The sequence below is a fragment of the Mycteria americana genome, chromosome 17 (genome assembly GCF_035582795.1).
Source record: "Mycteria americana isolate JAX WOST 10 ecotype Jacksonville Zoo and Gardens chromosome 17, USCA_MyAme_1.0, whole genome shotgun sequence".
In the NCBI taxonomy this organism is placed as follows: Eukaryota; Metazoa; Chordata; class Aves; order Ciconiiformes; family Ciconiidae; genus Mycteria; species Mycteria americana.
Genome location: NC_134381.1, coordinates 10,283,946 through 10,301,557, shown reverse-complemented (window position 1 = coordinate 10,301,557; position 17,612 = coordinate 10,283,946). Strand labels below are relative to the sequence as shown.

The window sequence follows — 17,612 nt, the reverse complement described above, 5'->3', positions numbered from 1 at the left end:
ATAAAAAAAGAAAACCCGTTATTTTTTTTTTAACCTCAGATTGTTGAGACCTCCCAGGTCACACATCTGACATATTCAGAGAGGGGAAGAAAACACTTGAATCACACAGCCGCTCTGAGAAGCAGGGATGCTACTTTCACTCATCCGACTGCACTAATAGCATCCGCGTGATGTCCATCCACCCGCAGCCCACAGGCAGAAGGGCTTCAAAAACAAGATATTTTCAGCATTTTCCACAAGGCGTCAGTCATTCTTCAAAATGAAATACAAACAAAGCATTTGGTTACAGCCGGGCACGGCAAATTTCTTCGCCAGTCCATCGCTCTCACTGGCAGCAGACGCCGGCACGTGGAATAGTTATTCTTACACAGCCCTAAGACAAGCCAGCCCTTGTTGAGCTGCTGGCTCCAAAAGAAGAGTTTTGTTTTCCTACTACCACATATTTTGACCATACCGAAGTCTATTTTATTTTACTTATTTATTGTTTCTCCAGAAGCGCTGGCGGAGTGGTTACGGCACTTTCCCAGGGCTGGGCAGCCGTGCCTCGCCTGCGAGCATCGCTCTGCTCGGCTCAGGTTTTTAATTCAATCCCAAAGCTAAGCCCGAGCGGGCTGTCGGCATCGCAGCTTGGCGAGCGTTCGGCAGGAGCCCGCAGATCTGAGACCAGCTGAAAGCAGGAGAGTGCATGGACCAGCAAATCGGACCAAGAGAGCAGCCAAGGTGCTGAGCAGCAGCTGGGGATGTCAGATGCTTTAATTGCTGTGAGCTGAGCCTGAGACCTCTTAAAAACGTGTAAAATTCAGGTAATGCTCTTCTGGAAATCAGCCACACCCATTTCTAATTGAGCAGCAGAAATAAAGAGATATTCTCTATCTTTTCTTCCTTTTTTTTCTTTTTTTTTCTTTTTTTTTTAAAGAAAAAGTCTGAGGCTAACTCTTTGTAGAAAAAGAAATACTGAGCACACCAGCTTATACAGATGAGCTGGGAGCACTTCTGCCAAAATAAAATTCAAATATCAAATACATAGGCAAAAATGTTTCCCCCTCCTTTAACACCTGTTGTTTCGAAGAATATTGAAAAAGAACTGCTTAATCTTTTTACAAGTTCAAGAGTAAAATTTGAAATTTAGAAACAGGTGCCTGTTTTGGACAGGATTCGACCTGCCAGGGAAGGTCAGTGTTTCACACTTGGCTCAGGTTGTCTCTCCTGCAAGTTTTTGAGCTCCAAGTGATTATTCATTTCAGTGTCTGGAAACGGGAGGAGCGCAGAAAGGAAGGAAAACTCCCGAGGGCAAGAGCCAAGACCAGAACCTGCAAATCCTCAAAACAAGCTCTGTCTCGACCCTTACAGGTGAGTCGCAGCAAGCTGAACGGGAGGAAGAAGCCAAGTGTGTTTGCAACCGCAATATGGAGCTGGACGCTGCTGCCCCAAAAGCATCCCCAGACCCTGCAGGAGACTTACGTATTCATCTTGGTTGGGGTCCTGTGACTGGGGGGAGTCCGGGATGGCGGTGTCGCAGTCGGGGCTGTAGTGTTCGCAGTAATCGTGGGCTGCTCGGGGGTCCGCCACGATCAGGAGCTGCTGGATGTCACCCTGCGGGGAAGGAAAGACAGAGCGTCAGGGGGACGGACGGTGCACATGGAGCCACCGGCCTGAGACTGCAGTCAAGGGGATAAAAACCACCAAGAAATGAAAAGCAAAACACTCGGCAGGGCCTCCTCCTTGACACGGGCACGTCGCCTGAGATGAGCCAGGCGAAAACCCTCTGTTGTCCACGGTTGGGTCAAGCAGCTGCTATCTCGGGCTGTTCCGCGAGGTGTGAAGCCACGGTGCTTCACGCCCGGTCCCAAATGCACCTTCCCAAAAGATAACAGCATCTGCAGAGAGGTCAACCCCACGCCTACAATACGACAGCACTGACAGCCCTAGGCAAGGCGGACCCAGTAAAAATAAGAGAAAAGGGCTCTATGCACCCCAAATCAGCAGCGTCTTGTGGACACTAAAAAAACCTCCTTTCCTGCCCGGTCCCGTGCAGCTCTGCAGGGCTCCGGAGTTGCCCTGCCCAGTCCAAAAAGCTGTTTATTGGCCTCAAAACTTCTCTGCTTCTCCCACCCCATCAGTTGGTCTCACAGAAGACATCAGCCCCCCTTTTCTACATCTTGCCTCACCTCGCTTTTCCACCCACAACAGTGCGGCAGACACAGAAAGAGATTAGAAACGCACCTGATGATCAGAAAAAGGAAAAAGAAGGAGGGGGTTTCAGTGGCTTATTGAAAAACCAGGTGCAGAGCAAGCCCATTAGGCACTAAGGCTGCTTCGTGGACCACTCGCTGTAAGCGAACGAAGCACGACAGAGCCACAGCCCAAAGCTCAGAGCAGGAACCTCTCTTTAGTTTCCTAATGAACCACCGCATGCTTAACCATAATGCCAAAAACCAGTTTATTCTGTAGACAGTTATACAAGACAAGACTTTACTACTTGGATTATTACAGCTGATACTTTAATTAGGGGGAAAAAAAACCCCTTAGTTAATAATAGAAAAACATGGCTAAGGCATCAGGGGAAAAAGAGCATTACAGCAAAACTAGGAGGATGACTCGGGCACATAATGGGAACCAGAAGCTCTGAGCGGAGCCTGGCCAGACCGGCGAACAGCCCCGTGGAAAACCAGAGGAGATTTGTGAAATTATGGGCCAAAGCTGCCTTCACGCACGCAAGCTGCGCACGGTCCAGCCACGGCTGCCGCCGCGTCCACGGGGAGCTCAGCCTCCCGTGAACACACGCTATCGACTTCACCAAAAAAAAAAAAAATGCTGTTTACATTTTTGGCAGAGGTCCACCAGGAAAGAAGGTTGCAAGGACCATGCGGACCTGGCCGCATCCTGCCCGGCTCTGAGGGGCAGGGGCAGCTTATGGCTGCCTGGGCTTTCCCTCCTCGATTTCCAGGTTATCGCATCCACCTCTGCAGCAGCTCGCCGTAACGTCTGGGCGCCTCTCCAATGCTACACAAAGTTACCCTAAAATTGAGCATTGGTTTATGCTTATTAGTCATTGTTTTCTGTGAATAACCTTTACTAAATTAACAGAAATGTCTGCAAAGTGATTTTCAATTTTCTATTTTAAGAAAGAGAAACAGTCTTTCCTTCCCTTTTTTTTTTTTTTTTAATAAATTCATAAAGCAGTTCTGTTGTTACTGTTCTGGCTTCTTCTTTTTCAACGTAACCACCAAAAATGGGGATGGGAAATGGGGAAAAGAGAAAACGCCAAGTTTTTATCTCGGAGAAGATTTCCCATTTCCAGCCAGCTCTGGCCACCACCTGACAACGTGACCTGCGTGGGGAACTTGGCCGTGGCGTGACCTAGAGGACACAGCCCAGCCCGGAGCAGAGACCTGAGGGAGCCGGGGGGTGTTATGGGGTTACGCACACCATACGTCATCGTCCCTGTCTTCAAAGGCAGTTCAGAGCAACAAAACAAGCTGCCCCTTTGGAGTTCCCTCCAGTGGAGGGTGCCCAACCTGGCCAAGGCAATTTGCTTAAAGCTGATGATGGGAAGATCCTTCCAGCTGCTATTTCTGCACACAGGACCTCAACAACCACCCCTGCCCCTCGCTGACACTCGAGTTAAGCCATTTATGCCCTCCTCTCACTTAGGTGGTTAAAGCTCCCCAGTTTCCATACGGTTATGGGGAGGGTCCGGTGCTGTTGGGATAAGCTGAAATAAAACAGCCACAAAAGCAGAGTTGGTACTTGTCTCTGAGAGGCAAGGAAGGAAGGCTGAAAGCTTTTTCTTCCTGATAAGGTTGGATTTACACCTCAAGGAGAACTGATAGTCCGCATCCTATAAGCAACCAGGACTATAACTGTGTTTCCTCAAGGAATAGATAAAGCAAAGAAAAGCACGTTGGCTAAACACAGTGCAAAAGGTTAAGCAGAAGAGAATTTGCTAAAGCTGAGTTTGCTTTTAGTCTCAGCCGATGACAGCTCCTGAGCTATGCATGGGAGAAATCCTGGCTCGATCCCACCCTGCTTCCCTGCAGCACAACAGGAGCTGAGCATCCTCTGGGTCCGATAGCTCCAGGCGTTGGCAGTGCCTCTCAGTACACGGAAAAACATCACCTACAAGTCCCAGGAGCCACAGGCTCAAGTCTTGGGGCCGCAGCAGCAACCCCAACCTCACTCAACACACTAAAGGGCAGCGTTGGCCTGGTGGTCGCCAAGCGAGCTGGGGGATGAACAAGGGAAGCTTCCTGCTAGTTCTGGGTCAAGAACCTGAGAAAATCAGTGCGTAACTGAATAAATTTGGTACGCAAAGGGTGCCAGGAAAAAGCGTGAGCTGCATCAGACAGCTCCTTCAGAGCTCACCACGCTTCATGAGCGTTATTCAACATGCCTACTATTTTCCCATTTCCTTTTCAAACCCAATCAATCACCCTGTCCAACAAAGTTCATCCTTTTCTTGTTGTTCCAGCAGCAGCGTGCAAGCATGCAAAACCAGAAGGAAAACCAATGCACCCAATTTTGGAGAAATGAGAGCCCCAGGGAGCATCTGAGCTCAAGTACGCTGACATGGATTGAGCAGCTCAGTGGTGGGGGAAGGAGGAGAGCTCACGGGGTTGCTAGACCATTCATCTTTGTCCATTAACAGCAAGTGCACAGCACTGGTGGATACCCCGTGTTAACACTTATAAAAAGCAGACAGGAGTAAAACCTTGTTAGCAAGATTCCCAGTCAACTGACCTCATCCCTCAGTGCAAAACAATAAAATGGGCTAATTTAGCCTGTAATAAAAAGCCCCACTATCTGAACTTCACAAAAGATGCACAAAGCTCTGCTGTCAAGAGCCCCATTTCTTTGATTTAAAAAGCCGACTTTAAATAGAGCAAGCCAGGCTGGGAGGTTCGCAAGCCTTTTGTGTCCTCTCAAGTGTGTTGCCGCTAATAAATTTCACCGAGAGATAGCTGCCCCCAGTCCCGGCACGGGCTGACAACGGCAGCAGCCAGCTCCGCTCCCTTTCCTCACTCAAGCATCCATTTGTTTCACTGTTGTGGTTACACAAAACACCCAAGCCTCTCTCCTTCCTATGTCAGCATCTGCTTTTTTCAGCAAGAGCAGTGATAATGAAGATGCCATTAATTCCCCCCCCCATGCAACAGCTACAGATTTTCCATGAACCCTTAGTGTTGAACCCTAGTGCAGTAAGTTCTCTCTCTTACAGAGTGGTTTAAAGACTCTACCAGCCAAGTCATTTAGGTTTTTAAGACTTAATTTCAAGTAGAGAGGCATCTAAGTCAGGAAGCAAGTCAGTAAAGCACTGGTACTGCTTCAAAGGAGAGGTCACCAGCACAGTGTCCTCCAGTCACCCATGGAGATGGTGGGTGAAGTCCTCTTTGGGCACGTGAACAAGTTGGGCACATCTGGGCACACCAGGCTCAAAGTGCTCCAGTAACTGGGGTACTTCTTAGCATGCAGAGGCAAGGCACAGTTGCGCTTTCCCCGTTTGACAAAAAATTTGAAATGAAGGAAAAAAAAAGTCAATTTTTGCCTGAAAATAACCCATATTTCATCCATCAGAAGAGCTAAATTTTAAAAAGGGGAATAAATCACATTTTGACCTTTATTCCTAGAGCTTCCCGTGAAGAAGAGGAGGCAGGACTGCACATTTATGAAAATGATTGTGAATTGCGAGGCTTTTATTTGCTCCACCAAACATGTAAGTGCTGTCAGGACCAGTAAGAATCTGTCTGACATTTATGGTAAAGCCATTTATGCCTGATGACTCATTTGCTTTATGGAGTAAGTTCCATGGAGCCAGTTTAATTCAATTCCCCAGCCAGCTCCCAGACAAGACTGGAAAAGCTCTTCTGGAGCATTTTTTAACACTTATTCTATATGTGTGCAAAAATGTCACATCACTTCCAATGACATCAACTTCAGTAACTTGGAGAAATTGCTGTGGTTCAACAAAACAAACAGCTGGCGAGGATAATTGGAGTGACTTCATCTGGCATTGACAGCAGCTCCATAAATACTGGGATTCTTCGGGGCTCTCACTGCAACGCACCGATAATTAACTGGACTGTTGTTTTATTGCATTACCCCAGAAGTCTTAGAGACTCTTAACATCCATAAGAATAAATACTGCTTGACTTGCCTTTTTAAACTCCTACATTTAAATTGGGTAATGACAGGCCCAGGATGTACAACTGTAACACACACACACAAAAAAAATATCTTTAAAATTATTGGAAGCAATTGGGATGTTGCTGAGCTTTATTAAGACAAACTCACTAGTTCCATAAATGCAAAGCCAGTCAGGTGGCTTAAGAGTGGCAGAGGTTGAATGCAGCTCTAATGATGAAGTGAAAGCTTAGAGATCCCAGCCACCAGCGAGCTTCCAAAAAACCTAATCCCTGTCTTGGAGACAGCCTGCTAGCCCTCAGATGTTCCACTTGATAAAACCTGTCAGCAGCACTTGCCCACGGATGGAGGCTCTCTGCTAAGGACGCAGCAGCTGCCCTGCGCCAGGGCTCCGAGCAGCTCCTTGTCCGCACAGGTTGGACTAAGAGTGGTATCGGAGAAGTCGGTGAAGAAGGGAAGCCAGGAGCGACCCAGAGCTCACCGTGCCCCTGCCAGCGTAGCGAGACCCCAGGTCAGATGCACGATAACCGCTCAAGAGCATCGGTGCATCCTTTGTTGTACTGGCATCATCCCAGAGTCCTCCGTTTAAACCCAGCTGCTCCAGAAAAGAAGCCAAACCACAGCAATGGGGTCAGATGAAGCCTCGTCACCCCCACCAGCCCCTCTACCTGTGTCCTGAACCCCTCTTGCTGGCCAGCCACGGACAGAGGTGAGCTCACCACATGGAGCAACTGGTACCTAACAGGTATCCTTTGGGCTTCCAAAAAAATTTTGCACTACAAAACGGGAAGGCAATAGTTGAAGGTCTGGCTCAAAAAAAAAAAAAAAAAAAGCTTGACTCGCACGCAGTCATGAGTCAGCTAGAAATACTTGGTGGTTTGGATAAATCCAACCCGGATGTTTGCTTCCCCATCCTGCGCAGAGGGGCTGCAGGAACGTACAGGGCAGCTTTGCTACGAGACCTCTGCTATTTCCCCTCTCGGGCTCCAGTTACCGCAAGAATGGCTCCCTCTGGCTCTTGGCACTCAGATAAGAGCCTCTTCTGAGCCCTCTTTAGAAAAAAACAGGTTTAATTAAGCAGAAAAAGGGTTAGAAGTTTCACTAGAACCAAATATAGCTTCAAGGAAAACCCTCTCTTACGGGGTGATAATAGTTTCTCTTTCTCACTGCATCTCTGTCTGGGAGAGGAGGTGCCCTAATCAGCCTGGTCCTGCATCCCCACCCCAAAGCTAAGCCGTTAGCATTTCTGATATTAAACTTACAGAACGCAACCTACAGTACTTATTTGGACAACCCACATGCCTCTTCCCCCGACCACAGGAACAAGAAGAAAATAAGCCCTTTGGCTCAAAGGTAATTAACCTCCCCAGTAGTTTTCAGCTCTTATATTTTATAATCCCAGGGAGGAACCCAATTTCCTATCGCGCAAGGTTCCATTAACTCACTGTTAGCCCTGGCCGCTGGCTTTGAAGGAGCAGGGCAGGAAAGCGCGGTCCCCTCCTCTATGCCTCTTCCCCTTCCCTGAACCCTGCTACCCTCCGCTCCAAGCTGTCCTCAACACCCAGCCCTGCTCCGATGGATGGAAACGGGGCCGGGCAATGCCACGTCGTGCTTCCTCCATCCATAGCTGCTGGATCCTTGGGTCAGCCGCTCCTTGGCTGTTTCTTAGAAAAGAGAGCTCCTTGCTCTGAAAAGCCTATTTCATATGTGCTTGCAGAGACCACAGCACACCGTAGATCTGTCGGCGTAATATCGCAATACAAATTATGAGCAGTTCAGTAAGGACTCCTTACTGGGAGGGAAGGACAAGCGATTCTCTAAGAGGAGAACAAAAGCCAGATGGCTTTGCTAATCCTGGAAAGCTCTCTTAAAGAAGCTGTTGCTCTGCCAATACCCAAATACCCAAATACCAGTCAAGGACTCAAGTCAGTAGCAGAGCAGGAGATCCTAACACAAGGTTCATGTCCAGGCAGTACTTCCCCCCCGGCCTGGGCTCTCATAACCACGCAATGTAAATAACGCCCTGCCCTAATGTAAACACAGCGGCCGCAGCCGCCGGCGCAACACCGAGCACCCTCTGCACCACGCCAAAGCAAACGCGAAGCCAGAGCTTATGCCGAAGTCCTTTTTCCGTTTAAGTGACAACGCAGAGCTAATTCCTAAAGACAATATACACAGTATTCATCAGCAGTATAGATTATTTACACGACAGCGCTTTACAGACGGACCCATCCGTTCCAGTTTCCTATTCGCAATGGGTAAAAGATTTTTTTTTTTTTTGCGCTTTTCCAAATGACTGAGTTTGTCAAACCCATTAATCATTGCTAACTTTGTTCTGCTGCTTTCCCTGGAATCCTCACCAAATCCTGACACAACCCAGAGCCCCTTTGCTCTCGCCAGTCCCGTGTAACATCTCAAGAGTCGCCCTTTCCTCAGCCCTACCCCAGTCCACTTAACCATCACATCCTGCCCCAAGAGCTTCTCGTGTAGGGACTGGCAATGCCCTGAAGAGAACAGAAAAGGGACAAGATGAAAAAACCTGACCGAGCTCAAATGGGCATTTAATGATGGGGCAAGAGCCCAAGCCGAGCTCCAGACTGGCCACCCGGACCACACAGTCCCCTCCTCCCTGCACCAGCTCCCCATCCCGTCACTGCCAACACTGATTCATCCCCAGGCACTTCGCCTAATTGAAACCTCCATCCTTTCAGAAGAGACATCTAATCACCAGTTTAAAGATCCCAAAAAGCTCTGGGGCTGCTTTATGCTTTGAGGCAATTGTACTTCACCTTACTCAGCCGTGACCCTAGCTGACTGAAGGGGACCGCAGTGCTCAGAGGCAGCATTACGTGCACATCGCACGGCTTGTTACCCTGCGGCTCCCACCGTAAGCCATAAACGAGCATTGCTTCCAGTGGGCGATGTGTCTTTCCTAGCTAAAAGCTGATGCCTAGACCTTGGAGGACAGTTTTTGTTCAAATACTTACCAAATAGGTGGAAAAACCCAGATAAGGCAAATTAGCAACCCGTCATTTAATTAAGATCCAGGCACTTAGGGGACACGGGGCAGAGAGAAAAAGAATCCTTAAGAAAGAGGCAGCTTGGAGAACAGGTGGTATTGGCAGAAGCACAGAAAGCATCAAATCCACAAAGTATTTACTGCAAGGCTATCATAGCCATACATTTCTCCAGGTTTTTTTTGCTTCAGAGCTGGAAGAGCCACTGCGGGGACAGCGCAGCGTCCCTCGGCAGGTCCACCCCACGCAGCCCTCCTCCAGCCGTGACAGTGATGGGACAGGACCTCCACATCCAGGCTGCACCAGAGGCACAGCTGCTGGTAGCAAGGGGGATTTTCTCCAGCAAATGGGAAAATTTAAGCTAGAAAAATAAACAGAAAAAAATCTGAAGGTAGACGTGGCTAAGACAGCAGAAACTGGACTGCGGTTTAAATCTCTCATCCTCCCAACGCTGGCTGAAAGGCTCCCGCAGGAGCATCCCGGGTCAGGCAGTCCAGAGCAGGAGGCAGCGTCCGTCCCACGCACGTACCAGGGGACGCGTCCAGCTTTCCCTTGACTCATGTCTGGTGCTGCAAACCACCAGACATGGGCTGCGTGCTCCATAGACTGCACTGCAAAGCGGACAAGTACTTTTAATAACTGTTGCAGCTAATTGCACAAGGGAGCAGGACCCACCCAGAGGAGAAATGACTCCTCAGCTTCTGTTTATCCTCAACGCCTCAAAGCTCTGCGCAGGCGGCCTTATGTCAGCCGCTGCAAACGTGGTGGCATCACCGCCACGCACCGCGGTCCTTTGGAACAGAGTAGTTGCAAGCTTTGATTTTTCCCTTCTACTTCAAGCTCCCTGCTCCCCTGCTAACCCAGGTCCCTCTTAAAATTGCTGCCATCCACGGGGCCAGCGCTCCGCCGTCGATTGGTCTGCACTCCTCCTCTTTTGAGCGAGCACAAACACCGTAACTCTTTCGATGGGACGGGAAGGTACGCCCAGAGCAAAGCAGCAGCCAAGCAGTAGGGACTGCAGGAAAGGAAGAGGCAGCCAAGGTGCCTTAAAAAATAAAGCAAATACAAAGACCTGCTAAAAACACCCAAAGAGACAGATATCCTTAAATCAACAACCGTCATGCTCAGACACTCAGCTCTGCTGGTTATTTTTATATATTTACGTCTGTTCTGTTAAACAAATCACAATCTATCTGCTAGGATTTTTTGGGTGTGAAACAATCAGTTACGGACACGGAAAGTGGGATGCGCCTGGATGGCTTCCCCTGATCCGCACCCCAGCCTAGCAGGACGGACGGACAGGGAGAGGGGCTGCGTAGACCGGTGTGACAAAAGGCTGCTTTATATTCACTCCTTCTCTCCGGCCTGGCCAAGCACTGTGGTAACATAGGCAGCAATAACATGAGAGGTTTCTGCAGCTGTTTTGCAAAGAGGGGAAAAATAATAGCGCACAGTTCAGGTTTTTAAAGAAAAAAAAGAAAGAAAGAAAGAAAAGAAAACCCTGACAGTCCCACCTCTCTCCACCCTAATAAAGAGAGGACATCACACTCAAATTTCATTTGCCTATTGTAGAGTCAGCCTTTATATTTGCAAAATGAGCATTTTTAAGCTTTTTTTTTTTAAATTGTGTGTTCTGGGCAGATGGTCTGAACCCCCCCAGCAGATTAGAAACATATGTGAAGAACAAGGAATCTAAACCACACATTTTTATTAAACTGCATGACTTCTAGTTCAAATTTCATCACATTGAAGTAAATATTTTCTCTCTAAAGCAGCAGCTGCACGTTAGGTTACCCATAATAGATGTTTCATATATGTACACATATGCATACATACACGCAGGTGCCCATACATGCGTGTCCCACGCTTGCTGATAAACTTTATAGATGCCAATGTGAGACCACATGGCTGAAGCTGATTTTGCAATTTTTCTTTTAAAAACAACCTGTCTGTGCACGCACGTACAACAATTTAAAAAAATTAAAGCTGCAGGGATTCCAAAACCTCAGAAATACCAGATTTAAGGTTGCATATCCTAAATCTATCACTCTGTAGGGACGTATTAGCATAGAGTCTTTAATTATTACCCAGGAACATGACACTTTTCCAGAGTACTTCCACCTCACGTGGCACACGAGGGACAAGGACACTTTCCTCCGCAGCCCCTTTGCACGCTTCTCTAAGCTCCGCTTTGCAGCTGCAGTGCTTGCACGCGTTTGGCACACCCGCGCTGCGTATCGAAGCGTGTATATTTTTAAGTGTGACATCTATAGACGCAGACGTTAAGCACTGCTAACTTAAACGAGCTCCTCCACTGATAGAGGAAAGCATCCAGATTTGGGTCCTTCTGAAAGACTCTGACTTCCTAATGACTTAGTTTCCACTTCTGGCACGGGGCACGCCTGACGTATCCCTAGCAGCTTTCCTGAAGCCAGGGCTTAATCTTTATCCCCGGCCTCTTCCTGCGAAAGCTGGGACATGTCAAAAACAGCTATTGCCGGGTGTTTACAGAGCGCCTGGGCATCACCTCCGGAGCAGAGCACGCGTTTCCCACTGGAGCACCGACCGCACGCCACGTCCGCGGGGATGGACCCCAGCCCGGCCAGCTCAACCTCAGGACCCCGCGCCAGAGGCACTGATCTTACCATCGCAGAATCGTATAGGTTGGAAAAGACCTTCAAGATCATCGAGTCCAACCGTAAACCTAAGACCACCACTACACCATGTCCCTAAGCACCTCAGCCAAACGGCTTTTAGATACCTCCAGGGATGGGGACTCAACCCCTTCCCTGGGCAGCCTGTTCCAATGCTGGACAACCCTTTCGGTGAAGTAAAATTTCCTCATATCCAGTCTAAACCTCCCCTGGCGCAACTTGAGGCCATTTCCTCTCGTCCTATCACTTGTTACCTGGGAGAAGAGACCGACCCCACCTCTCTACCCCCTCCTTTCAGGCAGCTGTAGAGAGCGATGAGGTCTCCCCTCAGCCTCCTTTTCTCCAGGCTGAACAACCCCAGGTCCCTCAGCCGCTCCCCATCAGCCTTGTGCTCCAGACCCTTCCCCAGCTCCGTTGCCCTTCTCTGGACACGCTCCAGCCCCTCAATGTCTCTCTTGTAGTGGGGGGCCCAAAACTGAACGCAGCATTCGAGGTGCGGCCTCACCAGTGCCCAGTACAGGGGCACCATCACTGCCCCAGTCACGCTATTCCTGATACAAGCAACCTGCAGCCAAGGGCAGGTTCCCTGTCCCACCCAGCCCTTTGGAGGACACCAGTGCTCTCTGCCAGCCTTGAACCCCTCCTCTGAAGGGCTGACCCAGGCCAGCTGGAAGCCAGCTGAGCACGTGGCCAGTTACCCCCCTCACCAGTCACCCAAGCCAAGCCCTAACAATCCTTGGTATTTCCATCACCTGCAGCAGATGCAAAGCCAAGCCACAAGACCTACTTGTGGTACCCACCAGTGCTCTGATTTCAGCCCCAGCAGTGCAAGAAGCCCTCAGCCTCAGCTGGTGCACACCAGCTCCAGGGGGACCTTAGGACTGAAGGATGAAGAACTGCATCCATCTCCAACAAGCAGCCTGCTGTGGCTCTCCTGGCTAGCTGAGGACCATCCTCAGTTGACACTCTTCTGAGAAACCATTTACAGATCTCCTGCAGTAACACCTTCCCCAAGAACAGAAAATGGGACAGGAGCTGGAGTCCCTTGGCTCGCTGGGACCGAGTCACCAAAGGCCCCAGAGGTTCTCATAGCTGTGGGATGGAAACCTTGCAATGCGATCTATCTAGACCATGCTACTAACCAGGCTTGACTGGAAGAAATAACTCCTTTGCTGGCTTACTTTTGAGTTGCTGGCTGGGCAAAGGTGTTCCTTCTATTTCAGGGGAAGAGTGAAAAAAAAAAAAAAAGGTAAAAAAACCTGACTGCAGAGAACCCTTCCAAAGTGACTCAGTTTTCTTTGGCTGCTCCAAAACTCCCATGAACATGGTAAATAGTCTGACTCTCTTTTCCCCTCTCCAGTTTTGACTGAAAAATAGGAAACCCAATTCTGAGAAGAGCTGGAATGAGAGAAAAGCAGGTTTAGACTCTGCATGCAGGGCCAGCTTGGCAGGAGGACTTGGCACACTCGCACCATCTCCTAGGGAATGTGCGAGACGTTAAGGTCAGACCTGGTGTAGGTCCTTAGCAGACCCGATTTGTGCATGCTCCTTGTGTGGGATCTTAACTGTTGCCTCCATTCAGTTAGGCAGAAACCAGTTCTTGCATTTTTGCCGGTACAAGGAGCTAGAGCAGAACCGGGTCTCTCCCTACAAGGATCCTACCTAGGGGAAATATTTGGCTAGAGCTGTTGTATGCATAGCAGACATGCTAGAGGGAAACACCTTCACCCAAGAAACAACCCAGCCTTCTGGCCACCTCTGTAATTACAACTGCTAGCAACTAAATATTCATCTCTTGTGTATAGCAGAAACCACGCTGAGAGTTATTTAATTTGAAGGTTTAAACTAACACATGAGGAAGCATTCTCCTCTAATGAATTCATTAGGACAGCAATGCATTTTTTTGGCTGGTTTCCCCTGAAAGCAAGCCATGTGTGATCTCTGTGCAGCCACAGGTGTGTCTGTCTATCTCAATAATTCTTGGATCAATCACTGATTTCAATCACTTTTGACAGAGGAAAAAGGCTCAAGATAATTAAACTCCTATGAATGTCACGGACACAGGCAGCTAGGTAAAAGAAAGGCGTCGTACAAGTTCGTCGTCTGAGGGGAGGCTTTGCAGCGAGTTCACATCTGATCGGATACAAGCGTGCACAAGAACACTTCTCTTTAATGTTCCTACCATAAGAAAAGTTTAAGCAACCACAAGGCACAAATTAGAAGGAACCTAGACCTGACTAATCAAGGCATCTCTGAGATTCCCAATTCCCACAGTAACTGGAAAAAGATGAGCCGAAGCACCACAAAATAAGCGGTTCTTCTTGCAGTTCTGCCTATACGTGGAAAACACCCTCTTTCTCCTCAATTTTCCAGACCCAAGAAGAATGGAGGAGAAAACCAGGCATCTCCAAAGCCTCAGCTTGCCAGCTCCCCCGGCAGCTCTCAGAGGAACATCACGGGACATGGCAGAGCCCAAGGGTTTGCTGCTACCTGGCATCAGATGCCAGCCACATTCAGGCTGGCATTGCCACCCAGGCAACCTCGGGTGAGGTCTTTTGACTAAAGTCAAAGAGAGTAGCTTATCCATCTGCACAACAGACTTGTAATCATTACTGGCTCTCCAGCAGACACACTAGGATCAAACCCTAAGAGTTATTTTTTTCCCCGTATGACCACACAGCAGCTTGTCACTCTGTGATTTCTGCCTTCAAACTCTTCATTTGGTAACTTAAAATCAGCATTTATGTCATACACCACACAAATTACAGCGTTGATCCCTAAAGATAGAGGCCCCACAATCACCATGTGCTCTGTTGTCGCTATCTTTACATCTAGCCCAAATACCACCTTTATAGCATGGGCACTCTACGGCTGTTGGTGTCCTCCCCCCCCCCCCCCCCCCCCCCAGATTACAAATGTTTAGCCAGGAATAGTGTAAATCTATAGGATAGCTTCAAAAGGAACGCTTTAAAAACTCCTCAAAAATTGTACTGCCAAGTTCATAGGTATTCTTCAATAGATGCACCCACCATCTGTTTAGAAGATTAATACCACCAGCTGAGAGCGACTTTATAGCAGCAGATTATTCAAAAAAAAAACCCCAAAACTATCTATCTACCAGATATCCATCCAGAATTTAAACATGGTTTTCTTTTTCCCTTTTAAGTTATTGTCTATTCCAAACTGTTTGCAAAATAACGAGCGTGAACAACTCCACAGCAGTTCTTCAAGCAGTTCCTTCTGACTGTTTTCCAATAGGAGCTGATTTGGCTCAGGTCTATTCACACGGTGTGGTTTTGTTCCCCAATTGAAGCATCAAGGCAGATTACACTTCTGAATCCTTGCAAGCAGCAAATTAGAGTATTAAAAAAAAAAAAAAAAATCTCTCAATACTTGCTCAAAAAGTTTGCTTCCATGGATATGCTTACGCAGAGCAACTCGGGAAGCACCTGGTAATGGGCTTTTGCAACTGTAGCCTCCTCCTGACAGTCAAGGAAAGACATTTTCATGCAAGGATAAAATACCAGGACAGCGTGACAAGGTGACGCTCTCCCTGATAGCCATCGCAAGTGCCCAGTGTGACAGCGGGGCTCAGACCCGCCGACCAGCGATGCCGACTGCTGGGACGAGCTGGGAAGGTACCAGAACCAGGCAAAGCTTGGCTTCACATCAGTGGTTGCAGTGAAAAAAAAAAAACCACCAAAAGATTTTCCCCTCCTCCGCATGCAGACCCTGCCTGCTGCTCCTGCGGTGCTGGGGAGGAGCGGGCAGCAGCTTGCACCCACACCATCGCCCTCCGTCAGGGTGCCAATTGCTCCGGTGGTGCCCCGAGGCCAGGGTGAGGGACCAGCACAGGTCCGCATTGTCGGGGCAACAGCCCCACGGGCAGCATCCCACAAAACTCCCATTCAGACCCGCTGGAAAGCTAGGTTAAGTGATAGCCTGCACATTGTAGGAGGTATTTACATAAAGGGAAGACAGCGTCAGCCTGGCCTTCCACTGTCCAGCATGGAAATTAAAAAACAACAGCAAAAAAAAAAAAAAACCCACACGAAAGCCCAGCCCAGGCCTCTGAGAAATGAATAGGACAAAATGAATGGATGTCATTGTCTATCATGATCTGCCAGCCCTTTAACTAGCAGTTAATAAAGCTGAGAGGGAGAGAGAAGATGAAACAACGAGCAATTTTGAAATAACACCCTCATTTTGCATCCGGTGTATTCCAAATAACACTGCCTTTCTGAAGCATACGCTCAATATCCTGCACTCCATAGAACGGGCTCAAAAAAAAAAAAGTTATTTTCTCCGTTTTTCTCATCCCATTCATTAGGAATCCCTGGAAGAAACCCAAGTCCCCCTTCCCCCTTGTCCTGCACTGCTCTTTGAGCACCAGGTATAGCCCAGGGCAGACCAGCTCTCCTCCACCAGTGCCACCACTCTCCAGGTCCCAGTTGTCACCACCCAAAGGTCATCCCCATTGCAGCAGGGCCCAAGGCACATGGCCCGAGCAGCCCCACGGCCTGGCTGGCGTCCCCCACCTGCAGTCCGAGGGTCAGCTCTGGGCAGTGCCCTTTTATCCAGGCTGCATTTCTCATACAAAATGAGGAAACTGCAGCGTTTTCCTTGGAGAGGAGCTGCAGCCTGGAGAGGAGCACGCAGTCTCTGAAAACTCCACGTAAACCCAAATTAGAGCCCGCAAGGCTGCCAAAGGCTGCACAGCCTTCACATTTCTTGTGGTCACGCAGACCTGACCACATACTCAAGTTCCCTATTTTCTTTACCATTTCATTTAGTGCTGCATTTCCCCCGTCCAACTTCGTCTCCTGATGTCACCACCTTACCAAGGGCTGATCACACTGTTCCATGTTTCCTCTCTCCATCCAAATCAAATAATCCACTAATAACCCAGCCAAAGGGCTAGCTTTTTCCTATAGAAGTTATTTTTCAATGACATATGTGTGAACCATAAGGGATAGTTTAAAAACAGATTCTCCCTCATTACAAGCTGCAGCACAGCACATCGCGGCGTTGCTCTTTTGCGTCTTCCCCCACCGTGCCGTTTAGTGGCTCCGGTTTCACCTTGATTTATTTCCCTTTCATCTATGGAAAATTAGGAACGAGATCAGCTTCTGCTGGCTGTGCCGCCCACACGAAGATGGATATGCCAGTGTATTGTAAGGGGGACTCTCTCACAGTGGAAAAATATGTAGTGAAGTGAAGCTCTTGGCTTAAGTTACGCATTTGAAAACTCGCTGTTGGAGCTGCGCTGAGCCAAAGCGGAGGCAGTTGCTCAGTTTTTACTCAGCCCCGTGTAAACAGGGTCTGCATGGCAGGTGTTGGTCCCAATGACCCAGAAAGCTTTGGGCTTCATTCCCACCCCGGCTACGACAGAGGTGGGGGACGCAAAGGGAAAGAGAGGGTCGAGGGAAGGTGGTGAATGGTTTCAAGAGAGACTTGAGGAGCAGCTGGTCTTGGTACAGAAAAGGAGACGGCAGGAAAGAAATCCAGCCCGAGTTCTCCATCAAACATCTACCCTGACCATCCATGATGGTCAAACACAGCAGACGGCATTTCGCAGCTCCATCAGACAATTCACACCGCTCCTACAAGGGCGGGAAGAGCAACCGGGGCAGCCCCACGCTGCTGCTCTGTGGATTTCCCATCCTCTCCCCTCCTCGCTCCCTGAACACTTCTCAAACTCCAGCACGAAACCCCAGGCAAGCCCTCAGACAGCTCCAAAGCCCACAGCTCATTTTGGAAAGCCTCAGCCTCCCCCAGTCTGGGCTCATTTCCATCTCCG

The 17,612-nt window shown here is 48.9% G+C and overlaps 1 protein-coding gene across 2 annotated transcripts in view; it reads right to left on the bottom strand.

Moving 5' to 3' along the window:
• Positions 1 to 17,612, bottom strand: part of COL5A1 (collagen type V alpha 1 chain) — a 162,141-nt gene that overhangs the window by 87,061 nt on the left and 57,468 nt on the right. For both annotated transcript variants that reach the window (XM_075519479.1, XM_075519480.1), the window contains exon 5: positions 1,462 to 1,593. In XM_075519479.1, coding sequence (XP_075375594.1) covers positions 1,462 to 1,593 — 132 coding nt within the window. The remainder of the gene's footprint in view (positions 1 to 1,461; positions 1,594 to 17,612) is intronic.